This window comes from Leptinotarsa decemlineata, unplaced genomic scaffold (genome assembly GCF_025532065.1).
Source record: "Leptinotarsa decemlineata unplaced genomic scaffold, Ldec_3_MD MMD2_tig00026294_RagTag_RagTag, whole genome shotgun sequence".
Lineage (NCBI taxonomy): Eukaryota > Metazoa > Arthropoda > Insecta > Coleoptera > Chrysomelidae > Leptinotarsa > Leptinotarsa decemlineata.
In genome coordinates, this window is record NW_027412674.1 from 11,054,499 (window position 1) to 11,079,403 (window position 24,905).

The 24,905-nt window shown below is 35.7% G+C and overlaps 1 protein-coding gene across 1 annotated transcript in view; it reads right to left on the reverse strand.

The window, feature by feature from the left end:
* Positions 1 to 24,649, reverse strand: part of LOC111515458 (G-protein coupled receptor dmsr-1) — a 380,603-nt gene extending 355,954 nt beyond the window's left edge. The window contains exon 1 of the mRNA XM_074180356.1: positions 23,587 to 24,649. Within this exon, the coding sequence (XP_074036457.1) occupies positions 23,587 to 24,526 (940 nt within the window). The 5' untranslated portion in view covers positions 24,527 to 24,649. The remainder of the gene's footprint in view (positions 1 to 23,586) is intronic.
* Positions 24,650 to 24,905: the final 256 nt, after the last annotated feature.

The following is a 24,905-nucleotide window of genomic DNA, read 5'->3' on the forward strand; positions in this document are numbered from 1 at the left end:
GCCCGAAATTTTCGTATAGATCTTAGATACTTTCTTCTCCAACATATTATCTCTTCCCGGTCAATCAAAAGTGATTTTCGGTCTGATTTCTCCCACCGGAAATTTAATTCTTTTAAAACTTGCCATAATTTGATTCGTCCGACATGAGGCAAATCCGGATCGTCTCTAACTTCTTGTGAAATTTTGTTTAAGTTGGGTATTTCTTTTTTGTAAAAAAATTCGTGAATTTTCCTTCGAATACCATTTTTGGCAAATTCATCAATTTCAATAGGTTTTCTCCCCCTCTTTAAGTATTCGTTTGTATTTGGGTTAACTATACCTTTTTTTTTTCTTTCTGATAGGAACCTATATATTGTTGACTCCCCTACGCCCGTCATGTTGGCACAACTCTTGATTATGTTCTGAACAGTGTTTGTGGGATTCTGAGAAACCAGAGCATCGTGAACGTTCAAAACAATAGTCTTCTCTCTTGGTGAATAGACAGACTTACTGACTGTACGCAACAGTACCGGTGTAAAACTTGATGATGTTGATGATGATGACGAAGCCATCGCAAGCAATCAAACAAAACAAGCAGGAACGAAAGGTACGTATATGTTTGTAGGAATATGAAAAAAAGTTACTCACGCACTGCACAAAATTCGCAAAATAAATATTAGAGACGTTAATTACTGCCGTAGACGCCGAAACACCAACGAGCCGTAAATTAAATGCGATTAAAAAATGTACTAAACCAAAAATTATTTTCGTTCGTAACAACTTCACCCTTTCAAGGCAAGTTTCGAATATAAGCTTTATATTTAATGAATAAACACCTCAGGAACCTCCGCCTATGATTTTACGAGTTTTACGACCGTTTTATGACTTGGGCCCTCATTTTGTGCTATCGACAAATTATGAACGGACTATACTTTAGAAGATTATGTAATTTTGTTGAACCTTTGATTACCCACAGATCTCATACAATGTGATGATTGTTTCCTCATTAAATTACAATGGGGACCGACTGACTTGATTCAAGATAGTAAACCCTGATTATGACTTTATTTAGGTAATAATACCATAACCTATGACAATCTCAAATTGAGGGGGGTGACATGATCCTGGAATCATCTTGCCCCTACCTCAGAGATCATCTTGTACACCGGGGTGTACAAGATGGTCCTTTCATAACGTTTTAAAAAATGGTGTTTATAATAATGAAACATCATAAAATATATATTTTGAGTATGACAACAATTAGATAGATGAATTTACTATGGATAAATGAATTTTTATCTGCAATGAGTCGAATATCATTTAACTGGTTAACGGAAAAACAGAAAAACAGAAATTACAAGCATTCTCCCTTAAGTGAATCATCTTGAACACCTTTCCCCTACATTTGACACAGTTATCTTCGGCCGAGAAAATTTACATTCTTTGATCATTATCACTGTTTTGTTACATCAGTAAGAACCTTTGAAGAAACCAATGGAATATTATGTTTCTGTCTTTGCATTTGCAGACTTAATTTGTCTTCAACGCAACAATGTATTCCACCGATCACAAAATTGTAGAGATTATACCACTGCTTCTCCCGTACGATATATTTTTGGAGATTTCCAGGAATGTAATTCCACTTCATTTCAATTCGAAGTAGAAGTGACTCCCCCATTAAAATTCATAGAATTCCGTAAAGAAGCTTTGTCCTGTATTGATTCAGTTCAAAACATTTTCAGAATTGTTCAGGTGAAAACGAAATTGAAATCTTTGTAGCAATCTGAATACATTTTCATGTTTGGTTACTGGTAAAGAATAAACATTCAAACACAGTATTCGACCACTTTTGTTTTTCTGCCTAGGAATTGTGTTATCAAAATAGATCCAGAAATAACAACTGTACATTCACATAGAATCGATAGTCGTTGATGTTCAGCTCTCTAGACGATATTTTATTTTAACTATGGAGGTATTTGGTTTTTATGAATCTCCTTCAAACTATAATATCTCAGTGAATATTTATGCAATGACAAGTCGATTTGATGAATGAAAATAATAGTAACAATAATGGCCACAGTCACACAACTCAAACACTCCAGCCCTAGCGCAGTTCAAAGCTTTCAACAGGGAGCTTCGACAGCCTGAGCTCAATGAACTGCGCAACCCGATAACCCCGGATGACGTTCGAAGGGCCCTTGTTGGTTCCAAGAACTTTGCTGCTCCTGGCCCAGATGGGCTGAACACTTATTGGTGGAAAAAACTACCAAATACCCACCGCCATCTGGCCAGAGTTCTCAACTCATGGCTGGACGGAGAGCAACCGATTCCGGATTGGTTTGTCGAGGGGCGGACCGTTCTTATCCCCAAAAGCGGAGATTTGTCGATTCCTAAGAATTACAGACAGATAACATGCTTTAATTCGTGTAATAAGTTGTTTACAAGCACCTCATACACACGAATACTCACCGCAGTTGACCGAGTGTTCGAACGGATATATAAGCAGAGAGGGTCGAAGAGAGGAGTCGCTGGATGTAAAAAGAACCTGCTCATCGATAGATGTGTAACGCAGGACTCGATACAATATAAGCGTAACCTCTCTATGGCCTGCATCGATTACCGTAAGGCATTTGATACAATTTCGCATGAGCTCGTCTTGCATTTACTCAGATGCCTTGTGGTACCCGACAACATAGTGAGATGCATTGAACAACTGATACCGCTTTGGCGAACTCGCTTCATTATAACATCTGGTTAGGCAAGAGTCCAAACAGGGTGGGTCACTTTCAGAAGGGATGTATTTCAGGGTGATTCCCTCAGTCCCCTTCTCGTCTGTATCTCACTGTTGCCATTATCCGTTGCGCTCAGAAATACTCGAAGGTATAACTGTGGCACCCCCGGAAACCGGAAGCACAAGGTCACCCATCTGTTTCATATGGATGATCTTAAACTTTATGCCTCTGGAGAGAAGGATCTCTATCAGTCCTTGAGGTTGGTGGAAGAGTACACGCATGCTATCGGTATGAAATTCGGGATAGACAAATGTGCAATGGTCCATGTCAAAAGAGGACGATGCGGGGACTACAGAGAGGATGTGCAGCTCGTAGATGAAAGCATCTTACACCATCTGGATGCCGGAGAGACGTACACTTACCTCGTGGTGGAACAACGCCACTCACAAGAGGTAACAGCAGTGAAAAACTCTCTCCGCGACAAGTATCAGCACAAACTTCGACAGATCTGGTCATCGGAACTGTCGGGGAAGAACAAAGTTGCTGCAACAAATATGCTTGCCGTTCCAATCTTACTCTACTCGTTTGGAGTAGTGAAGTGGACTCGGAAGGAGCTGTATCAACTCGACGTAAAGACCCGAAAAATGATGCATCTCTATAGGGGTTTGCATCCTAAATCGTCCGTTCCACGGTTGTACTTTCCCCGACAACAGGGAGGCCGTGAAATTTTGAGTTTGGAGTGTCTTTATGACAAAATTGTACTGGATACAGCCTGTGAAGTCGTCAGGAGTTCGGATCCCCTTCTCTGCATGGTCCGTGACCATGGTAGAAGAGGATCCGCAGGGACACAAAGATAAGCCAATGCATGGGGTCTTCTTCAATAACATTGGAGACCTTGGCTTATCAAAGCGCCTGACGTTCGCTTTTCTCAGGTCGAGTAGGCTGAAGTCGGAAACTGAGGGGTTCATCATGGCTTGCCAGTCGCGTGATGGGTATAGAGGTTCCTGACACAAGGTGCAGGGCCTGCGCGAGGCGCCCGAGACGCTAATGCACTTGCTATCAGCATGTTCAGCATATGCGGTCTCGGCCTATATCCATCGACATAACGCGGCCCTGAGAGGGCTATATTACCATCTACGGCACTCTCACGATATTGACAAGACACCGGTGTTGCCGTACGCTCCAGGGGATATTGAATCCGTTGTGGGGAACGAGAAGTGCCGAATTCATTGGAACTATTCGTTTCTCACCCTCAGGCTCATACAAGCTAATAAGCCTGATGTAGTCCTTCTCGACCACCAGAGCAAAACGATATTTGTCGTGGAGTTTTCAGCTCCTGGCGAGACGAATATCGTCAGAAAAGAGGAGGAAAAACGGATAAAATATCGAGATTTTCTCTTCGAACTCCGCAGATTTTTCATGATGGTACCACGTAGTAACGGCTACACCCATCAATTTAATGATGTAAGGAGGATAACAAAAATATCTTTTCATATTGAGAGATATATATAAGTACTGAATCCAATAAATCTGTTACTATAATATTATCACGGCACCTTCCAAAACATATTCTGTACACGTTCTCTATTTTCATTTAACACCAAGCAAGGATTCAAATTTCACCCACCTTGTTTATTCACACTGATGATTCTACTACGAAATGAAAATCAATTTCAAGCGTGACATGAACTGCAGAATGGCTGGATTAGCCTGAAGAAATATTCATCAAATCGACTGAATTTCATAACTATTCATCACAAAAGCGCACGCAACCTTCACAAGGATCCGTATTTATGGATCGACTCGAATAACGATATTATTGGGTCTTTATGACACGAAATGCCTATACTTCGTAAAATTTATAGCCAATAGTGAACACCATCAATTCATCTCAATATTCCATAACCCTACAAATTTTCATGAATCTCACTCTAAATATTTTTATTGCTCTGTTCCACATTTATCAAGAATGACACAAGTTATACTTGTATATCCAGAACCATTTTCATGTCGAGTTCAACATTTTTTCGAAGTTGAACCTTTTATATACAACTGTGAGTTATCTTCTCTGCAGGATACATACATGTGGAGAAACATTTTCATATTTATGATCATATAAATCAGTTATATCTGAACTAATTGGTTTTATTTTGGAAAACAAATGGTGTTCATTGCCATAAAAATATGTTAGGTTCGTCAGTACATAAATAGATAAAAATAGTTCATTCATTCAAATAAACTATGAAGAGAATATTCATAGAAATTAAATTAGAATATACTCACTATTTACTGTGGACAGCATATACATTCTGGGCTGAATTTTCTAGTGCATCGTCTTTTGACATTTACTCTTACACATGAGAAGTTCGCAAAAGAAAAACAGAGAATACGGAAAACAGCATTCAGTAACGGTTTCTCGAGGGGCATTGTAGATGACATTATAAGGAAGACAAAGTTTAGATTAATAATGAACGACATCTCGACTTCTAGAAACGACGAAAACCAAGATGAATATATCTCATTTCCGTACCACCTATAGACGAAGAACTTTAAAAAGATTTTCAAGGAACTAGGAAGGAGCTACTGCTCTGCTAATCAGTAAAGAGAAACTTTTTGGCGTTTTCTGATATTTCCAGTAGTCATAGGTACCTGAAGCAAATTCAAATCCAAGATAGAGTGGATATAAACATTGACATGCCCTACACACGTGATATTGAAAATCCCAAGAATTGGCCAGGGTCGTATTCAGAACCAACATCTTGTTGATCGCAAATGCTATATCATACTTAGGAAAACTTTTTTATAATAACGAGTGAAATGCACGAGTTTTGCAGTTGAACGGGAAAATGCAGATAATATGTGTAATATAAAAAGATTTTCATTGGATTTTTCACAGCGCACTCAAGCATTATATGAAAAGAGACGTAATAATTTCTTTATTGATAATTTTTATTTTATGTAAAATCAAAAGGAATATTAATCAAAATTATTCAACAGGATGAATTTGTCTCTCCATCAGTACTGTCATCCTCACCAATCTGAATTATCAGTGGCTCGATTTGTGCCTCTATTATGTTATCAAGCTTCCACATCTTTGTCTCGACTTCCGATATCACATGCCGAACACACTTCTCCCATTTCTCCGCTTTGACTCTTTTGAAATCCTCCTCAAAATGTACTTTGAGATCTGCAAATTTGAACGTGGTGTTATGCTGAGCAACAAAATTCTTCACATCCGCCCATATTAACTCGATGTTTATAATTAACGTTGAATTTGGGATAAAAATGTTTTGACTGCGGATTATTATTTATTGATGTATCCCAACATTACATGAATTTTTTCATTCCTCAATATTTACATTTAATATGTTCAAATATTTTTTTTGTTTTTATGTCAGAGTGACGAAAGGCGCGCGGAAGCCAGACTACCCGCTTCTGACTCTATTTTCAGGGCTGTGTAAAAATTATAAATAATCAAGATACAGTTTCGAAAGCCATGACTTTTTTTACACAAATTCATTGATCTTTTCAAATTTTTTTTCAAATTTCCAAAATTTTTAAAACTTTCCGAGATATTAAGAAAAAACTAAAGCACCATTTTTTTCACTTAATTGTTTATAACTTTTATAATTTTTATCGGCGCGTTTTCGGACCTTCCCTCAAACTTTCTAGGCAAAAATACGAATCGAATGACACCTTGGTCGTAATTTTTGGACAGGGCCGAAAAATGTTACAAAAAAAAGTACATGTGAACTAGACCATTAAGGATATGGTGGTTTACGGCTTTATCCATGATTTTTGTTATCACTGATAGCAAAGCGACTGGTCTATAGTTATTTGGAAGATTTTCCTTGTCCTCTCTTTGAAATAGCCTGAACGCAAGCAATCTTCCAACAAGAAGGAAAAACTCCTTCCGTGTAAGATAGTTCTACACGATTTTCGATATTCTAGATTGGAAATCAGTCACTTTTTTTTTGATTAATGAGTACCCGGCTACATCCCATTTCTTGTCCACATGTGATAATGTTATAGTTAATTGCTGAATGAGAGAGAACATAGAAAACATTCACTAGCGATGCCTTGCTGAGAGCATACTTCAGTGTGTAAATAGCGAAATATGCCCGGTTGAATTTTTTTTTACACATTGTTGATTTGTTCAGACCAAGTGAATTTTCCAATAATCATCGTGTCAAAATGTAAGATATTCCCACATAATAATGTAGAAGTAGAGAGCAAAAACATTTCTTTCACGTGTTTTTTTCTGAATAAGACATGGATAACAAAATACCAAAATTTAATGATATCGTCACATGGTATTTACTTCATTTCAGCTCTCCTCTCCTGTTTCACTGAATAATTCAGTAATATTAGTTGATGGTTAACGATTATTAATGGAAGAACCCTTGTCTAACTATTCCGAAGTGATTAATGACCGCATAATTAAATTAGCCTGAAATCTCTTGGAAGTGATGAGGTGATCAATCAAACTCTTATTCATCACAAGTGTTCATCAAAATTCCTTTTTTTAGGATAACGGTTACAAAATGTTCAACATAAATTTCAACAATCATGATTGAGGTAGGTGGAATGATAAACATTATACACACCTACTTTTCTTTCATAAATGTTGGATTGACTTCGGGTTATTGACTATCGAAGGAAATTTCTTATATCAACAGTTCAGATATATCGAGATGTGATATTATTCTCTGCCTATTTGTGTGGATCGATTCATTTGAGAGGAATTTATTGGGGATATATTCGTATCAAAACTTTGTTTTCAAAAAAATATGTTTCCTCGATTTTTAATTCATTCCATTCGATGGCGAACAATATAGATAAAAATGTTTTTCTGATCAGTCAGTGGGGCTATGCTTGAAGCCTGGCAGTAAACAAATCTAAAGAAATGAACTTTAAACGTTCAAGCCAGTCTCGTATATAGTAGGTTGAACGGACTGACACTTAGCAGAAAACGACTACTCCCCTGGCTATTATCCAGAAGAGCGTGGGATTATAGCCGACAGGTGTCAGTGCAGGAATCTTCACAGAAGAATTCCTGCATATTCAATTAGCTGTACAACTGAAAAAGTCGACCTTCAATTTTGGAACGGCCACACTTGCAGAACGGTTTCGGGCTCATTAGCCACTCGTCAGTACAATAAGAAAGTGTTTCTTTCTTGAAGTTCACTGGTTCGGATTTCCATTGTCTACTATATAAAATGATTTGAAATCCCTGAAACAACTAAAAAAAAGAGAAATTAAAAATGAATAGCTGAAAATAACAATTATATTAAGCAAAATAAACCTGAAATGAAATAATAGTGAAATAAACTACAAGTAAGAATATAACAATTGAATAAATAAAAATAAAGGAATGAAAACTGAAAATAATAAAAAGTGTACAGATTCCAAGTCACGTTAGTTCACGACGTTTCGATTGTTAGTATCTACAATCGTCTTCGGGTGATGACTGGACTGATTCCTCCGAGAGATACCTATTTATAGGTCGTTGAAATACTTCCACTTTTCGCTGCTTTCCATTTTTCGCTTCACTGGTTCCGTGGGAGATGACCGTTTTGGCGGGAGTTGGCCATTTTTCGCTTGATGATGGGTTTCCATATGTTGCGTATTTCTACGCTGGCCTAGCTGAATACGTTGTTGGACAACATGTATGCGGCTTCCTTGAATTTTCTCCTAAACCAATGTTCCTCTTTGTGCAAGATCTCAGCTTGGGACCACTCGATGTTATGTTGATGGGTCCAAACATGGTCTGCTATTCCTGATTTAATGAATCGAAGAGGTTTTGTATTAAAGTGTATAATATTTTAAAATTCTTGCAAAGCGCTTTCGACTTTCGTCATCATCAGTGCTCACCTGAAAGTAAGTGATCTAGTTGAAAAGGGAATTTAGTGAAATTGAAGTTGTAAAATTTTTTTAAGGTTAAGAAATTTGGAAAAATTGTTTGAGATTACTTACTTGTCAGGCAACAGGAAGTATCAAGATAAGTGAATTGTACATTGTAATATTTGAATTATATAGAACAAAATAGGCTTATAGCCAAGAAAATACATTTTTGGGTTGAGGCCATGTGGTTCAGTCAAAGTATCTTATGAAGAAGGACAACTTGAGACAGAATGTGTCAAGTGTCATGTTAAAATAATGGTACCAACTTGAGGAGCGATCCATTATGGGTTTGATTAAATATGTAGAGGAAAAATATTGAATAAATTATATTAATAAACTGTGATTAATTAATAATTCATAATCCTCCTATGAAGGGGAAGGAATTCTCTGTTTAAGTTTACTTGAGTATTCGAAGAATGATCATTGTTGGAAAGTTCTTTAGAAATCTACAACTCTTCAAACAAGTCAAGTCTAAGGAAATTTTTATTATCTATTTTATGTAATATTTTGGAATTTCTATTGGGACTAAAGTGGTGATTGTGAAATTTTATGTGGTGGCCAAAAGCAGATTTATCAGGTTTTTTTATATGTCCATTAATACGAGTGAAAAGAGTTCTACAGGTTCTACCAATGTGAGATGCCGAACAATCCTGATTTGCACAAGATGAGGGACTGCCAATGAGAACGCCACTTTCACCAGTCATAGCCAACATATATATGGAGTGGTTTGAAACTCTGGCCATTGAAGAAGCCCACCAGAAACCCGAATCTGGTTGAGATATGTTGACGACACCTCCATAATATGGAACCCTGGGAATACTGAACTAGATGCCTTCCTGAAACACATCAACAGCGTGAGGCCTTCCATCACTTTCACAATGGAGAAGGAAATGCACAACGAATTGCCATTCTTAGACGTTTTGGTAAAGAGGACCGACACTAAGTGGGAAACATCTGTATACCGAAAACCCACTCATACGGGACAGTATCTGAACCACGAATCCAACCACCATCAATCGACTAAAAGAGGAATCATCAAGACTCTATTAGATCGTGCTTTCGGGCTCTGTAACACGAAGGAAGATCTCGAGAAGGAACTAGACATCATCAAAAATTATCTTCAACGGAATGGCTACTCCAAAGCGATGGTAGAAAAGTTTTTAGCTAAAAGACAGCGGGAACCTCGCAAGGAAGAGAATCCGTCACAACCAGTGCTTGCACTTCCCTACATCAGAGGATTATCGGAGAGGATAAGAAGAATTGGTTCCAAGTACAACATCAGAACCTGTTTCAGATCCGGTAACACTATCCGTAGGGGCCTCACGAAAACCAGGTCCCCAAACGTGGACTGCGATTCCAAGAATTGCATTTACCGGATACCCTGTGAGTGCGGAAAGTCCTATATTGGTGAAACTAAGAGGCCATTGAATGTTCGCATTGCTGAGCACAAGAAGCACACACAGCGGGGGGAAACCAGCAAATCAGGAATAGCAGACCATGTTTGGACACATCAACACAACATCGAGTGGTCCCAAGCTGAGATCTTGCACAGAGAGGAACATTGGTTTAGAAGAAAATTCAAGGAAGCCGCATACATGTTGTCCAACAATGTATTCAGCCAAGCCAGCGTAGAAATACGCAACATATGGAAACCCATCATCAAGCGAAAAATGGCCAACTCCCGCCAAAACGGTCATCTCCCACGGAACCAGAGAAGCGGAAAATGAAAAGCAGAGAATAGTGAAAGTATTTCAACGACCTATAAATAGTCCTCTCGGAGGAATCAGTCCAGTCATCACCCGAAGACGATTGTAGATACTAACAATCGAAACGTCGTGAACTAACGTGACTTGGAATCTCTACACTTTTTATTATTTTCTTTTTTCATTCCTTTATTTTTATTTATTCAATTGTTATATTTTTACTTGTAGTTTATTTCACTATTATTTCATTTCAGGTTTATTTTGCTTAATATAATTGTTATTTTCAGCTATTCATTTCTAATTTTTCTTTTTTTTTTTAGTTGTTTCAGGGATTTTAAATCATTTTATATAGTAGACAATGGAAGTCCGAACCAGTGAAATTCATCATGAAACATTGTCAATCACCTTCAAATAAATGTTTCTTTCTTATACAGAGGAATCGGGCAAATTTCGGATATGCAGTTGGTTAGTACCTCGTCCACTAGATGGAGTGACATTTTGTTGTTCGCTCCAACTTAGCAAGAGGAATGAAATACTTTGAAAGAATTTCGATTTTCAATTATGGAATATCATTGATTTTAGGTCGATGATAGCCACTATCGAGTGGCTAATGAGCCCGAAACTGGCAAGTATGCCTGTTCCAAGTTGAAGGTCGACTCTTTCAGTTGTATGGCATATGCAGGAAATATATTTATATATATATATATATATATATATATATATATATATATATATATATATATATATACCGGGTGTCCCACATTTTATGTGACAGGCAATATCTGGTTTGTTGAAGGAGATACACAAAAATGTTTCATACACAAGTTTAAGGAGTTCATGAGAGATATATTTTGATATAATATTTAAATATACAGGGTGTTTGGTGTAGGTGCTACAGACCGAAATTCCATTTTTTAAAATAGAACGCCCTGTATATCATTACATATTCAGATGCTACGTTAAATTCTGATATTATTTCATGTTTGGTTTTTGAAATTCGGTTACAGCGTTGTTGAGTTATTGCACTTTTCCTTAAATATAAAGTTTCAAAAAAACTTATTTACTCGTACACGAATCCAGTCTATATCTTTTATTAAATTGAACTAGACTACTACTGAATACAAACCATTATTCTCACCTCTACGATACGATATCGATATCAGTTGAATATAATATTGAAATTCTTGAGAATGTGACTAACTTGAGGGTGAATTGCTTTATATTGCACAATTTCATCAAGTAGCTTATGCTTGTTGATGCCATAGTAACAAATGTTGTTGAATTGTATCTACTTGTCAGTTCGATTCAGTGATTCTTTGCAAAACAGTAACTGTGTTCTTTGTGCGAAAACTCCAGTATGCCTTTCGCGTTTAGTCCAAGTGATTGCATTGATATGTTATTAATTTTTGGGGAATGTCAGAAAAACTGCCGTCAAGCACAACGTCTGTACTAAGAACGTTTTCCAGACAGACCCATTCCGTCACGAATGACTTTTTCGAGAGTTGTAGAAAAATTTCATTCTACTATAAAGCATCGTCATCATACGAGATCTGTTAGAACTGAAGATTTAGAGATCAATGTGTTGGCTTATATTATTATTCATCCACATGTTTCTATTCGTACACTTGCAGAAGAAGTCGGTGTGAGTAAATCTAATGTACAGAGGATTCTGAAAGAAAATAAATACCACCCATTCAAAATTCACTTGGTACAAGGTTTGAAACACACGGACTTTGAACGACGACTTGAATTCATTGCTTGTATTCAGGTAATATTACATGAAAGTCCTAACATATTCAGTCAAATTTTGTGGAGCGATGAATCGCGATTCCACAATAATGGAGTTGTGAATCGACATAACAGTCACTATTGGTCTCAAGAAAATCCCCACTGGGTCCGCGAAAGTAATTTTCAAACTACTTGGGGTATTAATGTATGGTGTGGATTGTTCAATGGCCGCATCATAGGACCTTACTTTTTCAATGAAAATCTCAATGAATTGCGATATTTACATTTTCTAGAAAATGATTTGATCCAGTTGATGGAAGATATTCCCATAGCAGAACGACAAGGAATTTGGTGGCAACAAGATGGTGCTCCTCCTCACAATTCACAGGTTGTTACTGAATATCTGGATAGAACGTACCCAAATAGATGGATTGGTAATAAGGGTCCAATTCGGTGGCCGGCTCGTTCCCCAGATTTATCACCGCTTGATTTTTTCCTATGGGGTTATTTGAAAGATATTGTTTTCACTACTCCCCCTTTGAATGTGGATGATCTGAAAATGAAAATTCGACTAGCGTGCAGTGATATTACGCCTGATATTATAAGAGCGACTTGTACGAGAGAAGTGATTCGACGTTTCGAAGCCTGTGTAATATCTAATGGGCATCACTTTGAACAATTTTTATGACTTATTTCTAGGTACCTACCATTCTTATGAAATGATTCATCAAGTTATATTATTTACATTGTTATTAATTAAAGATTTGTTTTCGAATACACCTCTTTCAATTTCGCAATTGTTTCATATTCAAAATGATTCCTGACTGAATTCCACAACTCAAAATTGAAACCATTACTTCGAACACCCAAAATTTTGACTAATTTTCATGTGATCTGAAAATGGATACAGAAAATGGCCAAACACTCAAAACATTTCTAACTTTCATGCCTCTAACCAACAAACTAAACATGCTGATCAGCTGGAACTATGAACATATGTTCGAAAAGAATGAACCGATATAAAAAATGAAAAAAATCGCATATCGCCCATGAAATTTGAACTATCACCTTATTTTTGGAACAGTCCAGGTACATTTCAAAAACACCTCTGTTATTCGATATAATCTTTTCATATAGTCACGTATGCCCAAGAAACCTCTTTCAACAACGATAAGGGTATCATAAAGTCGCAGACAGATGGAATTTCATTGTCCTCTCTTGAAATGAAAGCGTAATTATGTTCGAGAAAAATGCCACCCTTTCAGTATCTCTCAGTCGCTTTTCATTGGCCAGCCTAGTCGTCTCTATGTATTTTCAACATGTTTTACATTTCGTCAGACACATCTATCGACCGTTCATTGTTTTACTGACAAACTTCTTCTTCGCAATTCACGAACCTTCTCAGGACTCGTGTTTTGGTGCAAATTAGTTGCTTTGCCGAACTTTATTACTTTTGTTTTGTCGCATTGAGATAATTTCTCTGGCGCCGTATCGAAGGATAGTAATTAGGACAGAATTGGAAAAATGCAATTCCAAATTTGTTACTATTTGGGCGTTTGCTACTCTCTATTGGTTAGAGAAAATAAAAACTTCGTATTGTTTGTTTGAAGGTGGTTGACAATGTTTCATGGTGAATTTCATCAGTTCGGTCTTCCAGCTCTTCCATTGTCTAATACAGTGGTCGCCAACCTCTTCAATGTGTTGAGCTACTTTGTTAATTTTGGAATAAACAGCGAGCTACCCACACGGAAGCCACATAACGCAACGTAAATGAAATAATCCACAGTTAATTCATCATTATATGTATTTATTCTACTATTTAACTGGTAATACATAATACATAGGTACTAATGATAAACTAATAACAAAATAACTAATATTACTAGTACGTACTTGTTCATAGCCACATTCCTACCTATCAAACGAAGGTGTTTGAAAAATAAACACAAACTTTTACCCACCCACAACGGCATGTCACGTATGATTTAAAAATAGTTAATAATAACAACAAAAAAGTAACGCACTATCATGAACATAAACATTGAAACATAAAAAAGCACGTTCAATGAGAAGGCTGACACTCAGACTCATCAATAATTTTTTTAATGTTTGCAGTATAATTTGATGCAGCCATTCGAATACAATTATCCAAATGTTCATCTGTAAGTCGATTGCGATATTTGTTCTTAATAAACTTCATATTGGAAAAAGAAGATTCACACAAATAGGTTGAACTGAATAATCCTTTCACTTTCAAGGCAACACGGCATAGAACTGAATATTTGTCTTTACTTACAATAGGCCAGATACATTCAGTGCTTGAGACTAACGATTTCAAGACTGAATCATTTTGAAACTCAATGACTTCCATTTCTGTCGCAGCGATGTCTTCGCCAAAGTTCTGCATAACACAAGTTGCAAACTGTTGGATATTAATTTCCATAAAGGGTGAAACAACAAACTGCGCTACTAAAGCTATTTCATTGAAATCCTTGAAACGATTTTTGAAGATATTCTTCAGGGTAGAAATTATTTCTACATGATATTTGTTGTCATAGGGTTCTAATGGATTTTGAGATATTTTTTTCTGAAAGAATAGGAAAATGCTTGGCAACGCTGTTAATTAGGTTTTGTTCCCAAAACTCCAGCTTTTTGATAAATGCTTTTATATCAGAAATCATTTCCGCTAGTTTTTTGTCTCTTCCCTGAAGCTGCAAATTGAGTTCGTTCAATTTCTCTGTAATGTCCACGAGAAAACCAAAATCTCTAAGCCAGATTGAATTTTCTAGTTCCGGAGTCGGTTCATCGCGTTGTTTGAAAAATTGAACTATGCCAGATAGGACATCATTGAAACGTTTCAGCACCCGTCCTCTACTTAACCATCGGACTTCAGAGTGAAGGAGTAGGTCCCCGTATGGACAGTCAACTTCATCAGCCAAGGTTCTAAATAATCTTCTTTGTAACGCTTGAGCTCTAATCTTGTTCACAATTTTTACCACCAGTTTCATAACGTTGTTTAGTTTCAGGAAATTTCCACATAATGCTTGCTGATGGATAATGCAGTGGTAACAGAGAAATTGCGGAAAAGTTTCATCTTTACGACATAACGCCACCAGACCCTTATCACAACCCACCATAGCTGGAGCGCCATCGGTTGTCAAGCCTACCATTTTTGATATTGGAATTTTCTCGGAAGAAATAATATTTTTCAAATGAGAAAACAACTCATGTCCAGCAGTGTGTCCTTTCAGTGGAATGAACTTCAAAAGATCTTCTTTAATCGTAAAATCACTGAAAACCATCCTGAAGCACACGGCCATCTGGGCAGTGTCAACGACATCTGTTGATTCATCCAGTTGAACTGAAAAATAAACACAGTATTCTAAGTCAGTTCTTCACTGTAAAAAAATATCATTGCTCATTACTTCTACACGTCTCATCACTGTATTAGCAGAAAGTTGCATACATTTTATAGCTGAAACTATCTCGTCTCTATTTCTTAAGTTGGCAAATAACGAATCAGCAGCTATTAAAAACGCCTGTTTTATCATTTCCCCGTCTTCATAAGGTTTCTTTTTTTGTGCAATTATCTGGGACACACGGTACGATGCTTCAGTTGCAGCCTTATTTTTGTCGACTGTTCTCAAAAATATTGATTGTTGTCTAATTAACTGCTTTTTTAACTGTTTCAGTTTCTCCTTTCTGGCGGCAGAATGTAGTGGAAATGATTTTTCAAAATTAGAATGTATAGTTTCATAATGTCTCTCAATATTTCCTTTTTTAGCAACGGAGACCGAAGTATTACATAACAAACACTTTAACTTCTGTGAAAAAGTATTGTTCTTCCCATTCCGAGTGAAAGTGAAAGTACAACTGCTTGCCATGATATTATTTTTGTTGTTCTCTATTAATCCAACCGCTGGACGTTGGTTACGCGTTCAGTTTTAAACTAAGCGCAATGTCGCCGCGCCGTCCGTATTCATCCCGTTCAAAGCAATCCAGATTGTTCTCAAACACTAACGCGCTGGTCCGGCTGGTCGGTTCTAGCTGATTCTAGCTTGATAGCGTCAGCGGCAGATCGCTCACCGCAACATTGCCGCTGTTTATGTTTAATATTATGATAATTATATTTTTTTCTGGAATTTTCGGAAGCTTCTCTGATTTTTGCAGTTTGTATTTTTTAAATTAAAATTGTTGTGAGAGCTACCAGAATTGCCTCCGCGAGCTACCGGTAGCTCGCGATCGACAGGTTGGCGACCACTGGTCTAATATGATGAATCGATTCAAAATCTCTGCAATGATTAATGAAATCGGAAATTATTAAAAATTGTTATCTATTAAAAAACTTTGTATTTCATCTTTCCTCGAATTCTTATTCGGTACTTTGATGAGCTGTCGCGAATGACAGGAAGCGTTGTCAAGAACTATTACACTATTCGCATCCAAATTTGAGATCAATGTGTTTTCAAACCATTTCTCAAAAATATTTGCTTCCATGTTCTTATGATAGTACAACATTGCAGTCCTCAAGTTTTTTCCACATAATTTCAAAGAATTCGGAACCCATCCTTTACTTCCTCCGCAATGCACAATGATTAGTCGCGATCCTTTGTTTGCAGGCATGGCAGGGGTACACATTCTCGAACCATCAGTCCACCCTTTCGTAACTGTGTCGTGAGTTTCATACCAAGTGTCGTCCAAATAGAAAATTTGCCGTTGTTCTTGTCCATATTTAGTTATTTGTTCTAAGTATTTATTACGCACTATTTTTCTGCTTTCCATAACTGCTTGACGTTTGTTTATTATTTTAAATCTAAATCCTAGTTTCTTTATCCAATTCTAAAGAGTTTTGTCACAGCAGCTCACGTTATGGCCGGGAGTATTCAATTTCTTCCTTATAATTTCAATTGTAGGAATCAAATTGCTTTTGTAACAGTCGTATATTGTTTTTTTTATGATTTTTATTAGATGAACATCTGAAGGTTTTAGTAATCCCGCATCAAATCGCGTCTTGCGTTCATGAGGTTTGTTTATGACTATTTTACCTACAGTTGAGGAAGGAATTTCGGTCAAATCTGATGTTGCTTGTAATAGTTTTTTCCCTCGAAACCAAACTTTGATATGTAGATTCTTCTATACATTGAAACATACTTTCTGTGTTTCAATATTCAAATGCATCCGATTCTAATTCACTGGTATCTCTTTTTCGCATTGTTCACCAGCGCTACTGGAATCACTTCACAGGAAAAAGTATGCGTTGTTGTCACACTCGTTATTACTATTAGTTCTTGTCCAAGGACGCCACATTTTGAACAAATATCAAAAATTTTAAGTAATTATAACCTCACCAGTATCGAATTTCAACACTCAAATAGCAATTAGTTCCTGAACCGAACATTGACAACACGACTCTTCTAACCATCCTCACATTCTATTAGTCACCGTAACAAAACTTCAAATTTGATTTTATGACTCTTCAGCCAATCATAAAACTCGATTAGTAAAAATTATCCAATAGGAACCGCCAATTCTTCAGTCCACGTGGACTAATTCGTTGCGGCATTATTACTTTGTATTGGTTTTTTTGGCCTTTGAGTTCGCCGAAGCTTTAAGAATTACTATATCGGTTACTTCGACTATAAATAGCCTCAGTATTGTTTTTAGGTCTCAGAAACTGAGAGTATTCAGTTGAATGAATACAGAACGGTCACTGCATGAGTGAATTGAGTGAATTATGTTTCTGAAACTGGTTACTACTCACTTTAAAGTTATTACGGAAGTCATTGAAATGTCCCTCGGGAAGTTTCCACAGCAACTAACTTAGGGTTCCTTATTAACAAAGAGGACTGTTTCTCCTATTATGTGGAAACTTATGAGGGTAGAGTGTTGGTTTCAAACTTCATTATACAGGCAATGCATTTTTTTTAATTTCAAAGAACTCCCACTATTTCCCATTACCGAGACTCAATTTCATAACATACATCATTCTAAATACATATACATAGGTACATATACACATGAGATGCAGTAATAGTATATTTCAATAATGGATGTGCTGAAAAAATCTGTGGGATTGGAAGATTTCTTAGGAAAAACTTGTCTTTTATACAGGGAACTCACGCACGAGCCTAGCCTCTGCGAGTTTAAGCAACATTTATTCATTTCTGTGGGATGATAATCAAATATTGCCTCATGTTGTTCCAAAAGTGTTGTCAATTTTGATGTCATGTGTTTTTGTAGCTCCATATTTCAATTAAAATCGATTACACTGTGTCGTCGTACTAATCGATAAAGAATTCTGTACTCTATACAGTGCACTCCGAGCCACCTCAAATAACTTTTGGTACAATGATTTTCATGAAAAAAAAACGTCAACAACAGTATACAGGGGGACACATTTTGACATATTCACATTTGGTGTTACTTCCCCTATCGCACTCCCACAGGATGTCACCATTTTTTCAAATGGATCAATTGTTTTGCATCATCAGATGCTCCATGATGAACATATTTCAACAAAGTATATACATTATGGTCTGAAACCCATCGTTGGGAAGCTAAAAATTATTTAAGTTGAGAACTATTCACTCTGAATGAACTTTTGTACAATCTGTTACCTAGGTTTCATAGGTGTTTTTGTGAAGTATACTTCAAAAAAGTCTTATTTTGTCTAGTTGATGACTCGAATCATTGTCCACAACACAAAATGGCGGCACTGCAATTTCTGGTACACAGGTTAATAACTTTTTCTTTAACGAAAGATAAGTACAACAATGAAAAGAGAGTGATTCGGTATGTAGCCGAAGCAAACGGTTTTAACCCAGATATAGTTGACAAGATAAAATTAGAAAATGCAAGTTTAGGGAAGCACTTCGTAAATCTTCGACTTTTCAAAAAGAGGAGAGTAATAACAAGTTTATAGTAATCCCATATGAACCCCAATACACGAGAGGGCTTCAACAGATACCTATTCGATAAAGTAAATATGAAAGTTGCATATAAAACTTCTTATAAATTGCAACAGCTTCTTGGTAATCCAAAAGATAGACTAGAAAACACAGAAAGGTCGGGGATTTACGAAATCAGTTGTCAAGATTGCATCAGCAAATACATCGGCCAGAGCCGACGAGCGATTAAAACCCGCTTCAAGGAGCATTGTGCACACATGAAATACGGAAGGATAGAAAAATCCAGTGTCGCCCAACGTGCTCTAGACAAGGACCACAGAATTGGTAAAAACAATCTGAAACTGATTAAGCATGTGCATGCCACCAGGCTACTCGATGCATGTGAGAGTCTAGAAATAGCAAAATGTAAGAACAGCATGAGTGGCGATAAGGGACCCATCCCGTTTAGCCCGCTTTTTAATCTTCTGTTAAGAAGAGAATAATCACTAAGAACTTGCAGGTAATTAATTACCGAGAAATTCCACATTGGACTTCAGGTATACAACCTCAGGTAACAAATTTCAGTATATAAGGATTAACCAGACTAGACTAGGTATCAATTTTCTCCTCCTGAGGATGCTAACTTTGTTGGCGAAACGCGTGTCGACTGCCAAAATATCAGTTTGGTGTTAGGGCAATTGATCTCGAACAAAGTTATTCAATTGCCTAGTTAAGTTTGAATTCGATATTCTCTTCATTTTGTATTTGTCTCATTCTACAATAACGATTTCCTACCAGGTAAAGTTACAATTGGTGTTTCGATTTTTGTGAATTCTTGAGAAGCAATGGTTTATACGCTTCGAGAACGGATTGAAATAGTGAGTTTGTAATACCCGAATGGAAATAGTGCTAGAGCCGATGACCGTATGTTCAATGATAATCATCCAGGAAGAAACGTGCGACACAAATACGTTTCGGAATCATTGAACAAATTTATGGAGACTGGATCTGTTAACAATAAAATGTATAACCGTTCAGGAGTTGTCAACGATGAAGCTATTTGTATTGCAGTTTTAGGGCACGTTGGACTAATGGAAAATTCGTAATCTCTTACTAAGTTATCTTGAGAATCAGAAATCAGTCGTACAAATGTTTTCAGGATCCTTTATAAGTACAAATTTCATCCAAATGAGATTAGACTAGTTCATGAATTGAACGAAGGTGATTTCGATAGACGTATCGAGTTTTTTTTTCTGATTCATTCGGACGTTACTTGATGAAGATCCATAGTAATTTCAAAAACTGTATGTCACGATTTCATCTTCACAAACTTTATTTTGAAAAAATATATCACAACATGTTTTGCTCGCACAGTAGCTTTTTCAAGTGATTTATTTGAAAAAGCTACTGTGCTAGCGAAACATGTGATATATTTTTTCAAAATAAAGTTTGTGAAGAAGTTTGTAAGGTGTTATATAAGGGCTAATGTAATTGATCATTTTTGGTTTGATGTATGAGTTTCAAAAATGTTTTTATAGGATGAAACTCTAGTAACGTTAGTTGCAAATAAAAGTGGTGAAAAACATAAAAAGTTTCAGTCTCCAAAGTCTTCAAAAAGGACCAAACCTTTCAGACAACTTGTACAAGTACCTTGGAAAGTAACACTTCAAGATGAGAATTTCTGATTTTATTATTTTATTTGGAATATTCATAGAATTGTGACACATTCAAGTTATGTCCCAAAAGATACGTACCTCTTAAGCCCGATATTCAGAATCGATGTATGTTCATGTTTTCCCACTCCTGTAGTTATTATAGAGAACAGAATGTGAACGATAAAAAAATATTCAGAAGTATAAGATATAAACTCAAATGTATGGAACGCCATTTTACTTTTTATTTTCACAATTTATTCAATTTATTCAACTAACAATTTATTTGTTTGAATTTAATTGATTCATGCATTTGTTCGACACATTAAAAACGATTTTTAGCAGAATTTGTTATAATTAAATGATACTTGATTTGAAATGTTACATGAATTAATTTGTTTGATGAACAGTTATAATATAGATCATTGTTTGAAATTTTTGAAAGTAAATGTTTGATATATACTTTTTTGTAACTATGGAATAATTTACTACAATTTCTATGAAACATGAATAAAATTGTTTGTTGATAATTATAGTTACATGAATTAAAACGATTGTTAATAATTTTAATTCGGCGCTAGCGTCGAGCGGATTCTTGCAGAAGATGAATTTTTAAATATGGCAACATGATAGTCTAATGATAGTAATACAATATTCCGTCCGAACGCAGCGCCGAATAAAAATTATCAACAATCAATTCAATTCATGTATCACCTAAAAGCAAAAATCAAAACAATTCATTTTTACAAAATATCAATAGAAAGTAAAACGGCGTTGAAGTCCGTTTCACTTTTTATTAATATTCCTTTGAAAAGAATTGAATTATTTTGTCTGTTGAATTTCAGTGATACATGAATTAAATTGATTGTTCATAATTTTTATTCGGCGCCACGGTTGAACGGCGTGTTGTCATACTATAAATGAACTAGCATGTTGCCATATGTAACAATTGAAGTTCTTGATAAATCCGCTCGATACCAGCGCCGAATTAAAATTATCAACAATCGTTTTAAATGTATCTTTCAAATACAACAAACTTTTTAAATCATCAAAAAATTTAATTTTTTGTCAGAAATTAGATTTTTAAAAAGACTGATGAAATAAAATGATACTTGCTTGAGAATGTTTTGCACAAAAGTTGTAACCAAATTTTAAATTGAATGCATTAAAGTGAATGTTGCAAATATTGAACACTTTCAATAAAATTGAAATATAACAATCTTTATTATTCATAGAAAAATATTTAGTATGGAAAGTTAATTTGCTATATTTTCAGACAAACGAAAGTCTATTTTTATTACCAACAATGTTTCATGGAAAAACTTTGACAGTCATTCAAATATATTCATTGAAATTTTATTCCCAAACTTACTTTTAGAAAGTGAATTTAAAAATTCATTGTAATTCAACAGTCATATAAATAACTAACATTTTATTGAAAGGTCAAAATTATATGCGGAATTGAAACGTTTGTTGAATTTACTCGAATAATACATTCCATTGATTGTTGAATTAGAATGTTGGTTTATTGCTGAGTTGAACTATATGTATATAGATTATTTTTCAGCATAATATATAATAAATTGGCGTTCTATTTTCCAATACTCTGAAACAATATTTTTCTTCGGAATCAATAAAAGCTTCAAGTTATTTCATTACTCTTTTTTATTCAAATAACAATTTTATTCATGTAACATTTTAAATCAAGTGTCATTTAAAATAGAACAAATTTTGCGAACAATCGTTTTTAATGTGTCGAACAAATGCATGAGTCAATTAAATTCAAACAAATAAATTGTTAGTTGAATAAATTGAGGAATGAAAATTTGTGACAATAAAAAGTAAAACGGCGTTCCATAGATACATGAATTAAGTTGTTTGTTGATAATTTCTATCCGGCGCCACGGTTGAACGGCGTTTTGTCGTACTATAAATGAACTAGCATGTAACACTTGAAGTTCTTGTTAAATCCGCTCGATACCAGCGTCGAATTAAAATTATCAACAATCGTTTCAAATATATCTTTCAAATACAACAAACTTTTTAAATCATCAAATAATTTAATTCTTTATCAGAAATCAACTTTTTAAAAAGATTGATGAAATAAAACGATACTTGCTTGAGAATGTTTTGCACAAAAGTTGTAACCAAATTTTAAATTGAATGGATTAAAGGGAATGTTGGAAATATTCAACACTTTCAATAAAATTCAAATATAACATTTAGTATGGAAAGTTAATCTGTTATATTTTCAGACAAACGAAAGTCTATTTTTATTACCAACAATGTTTCATGGAAAAACTTTGACAGTCATTCAAATATATTCATTGAAATTTTATTCCCAAACTTACTTTTAGAAAGTGAATTTAAAAATTCATTATAATTCAACAGTCATATAAATAACTAACATTTTATTCAAAGGTCAAAATTATATGCGGAATTGAAACGTTTGTTGAATTTACTCGAATAATACATTCCATTGACTGTTGAACAAAAATGTTTGTTCATTGCTGAGTTGAACTATATGTATATAGATTATTTTCAGCATAATGTATAGTAAATTGGCGTTCCATTTTCCAATACTCTAAAACAATATTTTTCTTCGGAATCAATAAAAGTTTCAAGATATTTCATTAGTCTCATTTATTCAAATAACAATTTTATTCATGTAACATTTTAAATCAAGTGTCATTTAAAATAAAACAAATTTTGTGAACAATCATTTTCAATGTGTCCAACAAAAACATGAATCAATTAAATTCAAACATATAAATTGTTAGGTGAATAAATTGAGGAATGAATATTTGTGACAATAGAAAGTAAAACGGCGTTCCATACAAATGATGTAAATGTTAACGAAAAACAAGTAAAAATGACCTGAATGAAAAATGGGCTAATAATTTGGGTTGAAAAAAATCATCAGCAATGTGTTTTTTAACGAATCCGTATTCAGGTTTCTACATTCATTGTCTCATTCATGAATAACATCAAAATCACTCACCTAATGGATCGTAACATTGCTTTTGGAACTGGGATCCCTTCGTTGCTCCTAGAAGTCCCAATATAGCCTGCGGAAATTCGGTTAACAGAAACAACAAGAGAACTGCCACTAGCATTCCTGTAGTTCTGTCCGCCTGTCTGTCTTTTTTCCTCATCGGCTTCGACTCGTTGAGATTTCTCAAGGGCACTCCCTGGTTCAACAACATATTTTTTCTCTTTTTCGTCTCCAAAAGAACCATAACTAACTTCCGAGACAGATGTGTTAGTAAAGTACAGGGAACAAGTTTAATTACTACCGCGTATATCCAGAAACTCCAAACAGAGTATGTGTCGCTCACGTATGTAGTTACGTATATTGTTTTATGAAGGATGTTTGAGCTGTTAAGCAACATCGTGTCATTATCGATAATTTTGTCTTGGATGTCACAAGATTGGTTATGGGGTTTGATTTCAAGTGCCACGAACAACGGAAAGCAAATCAGGGTGCAGCCCAGATACGTGAAAACAATTACAGCAACTGTTTTTTTGGTGTCGCACCAGTAGCTGCTGTTGTGAGGGGAAGTTATAGCGAGATACCTCCAAACTGCTAGAATCACCGTTAAACAACAGGAGATGAAGTGAAACATTTGGCTGAAGAGAGCGTGGAACATCATAAACACTGCCCAGTTGTACGAATAGTGCTGGATGAAGTTCCTCTGCTCCAGGTTGATATATCGGTGGAGACAGAACGGCAAGTATTCCAGCATGACCAGTAAATCAGCCACCGCGAGTCCCGTGAGGATGAAGTTGGTCGGCCATCGCATTTCTTTCGTCGTTAGAACACATATGTTTAGGATGTTCGCTACTGAACCGAAAACACAAACGAAAAAACTCAGCGGACCGTGTATCTCCTGGTAACCTTTCGCGAAGGCTTGCAAATCACAATATTTAGTGTCATTCATGTTCAGCTTTTCAAAGAATTCACTACGTCCGGCGTTGATCAAAGTTGGTTAAAGTTCTGGATGAAGCGTTCGCTCGCGCTCGTCGACAGAAAAGTGTTTTCTGTAGCCATCGTGAGAGGTTGAGAAGCGTGTGTGCGACGGTAATCTTGGAGATTCGACATCGCGACGGCGATGCTCCGTTGAATTCGCGCATGCGTTTAGTTCGCGTACAGACAAATTTCGTGTTAATTAATTGGTTATTGGCATCGCATTATGTCTGTCACGTTCAATTACGTTACAATGTTCAGTGTGACAGTGGAATACTACGTCGAATATTCTGGTTTTGTGTTAATTTTAGAAGAATTTGTCGAAATATTTCGATTTTTGGGAATCACATGTC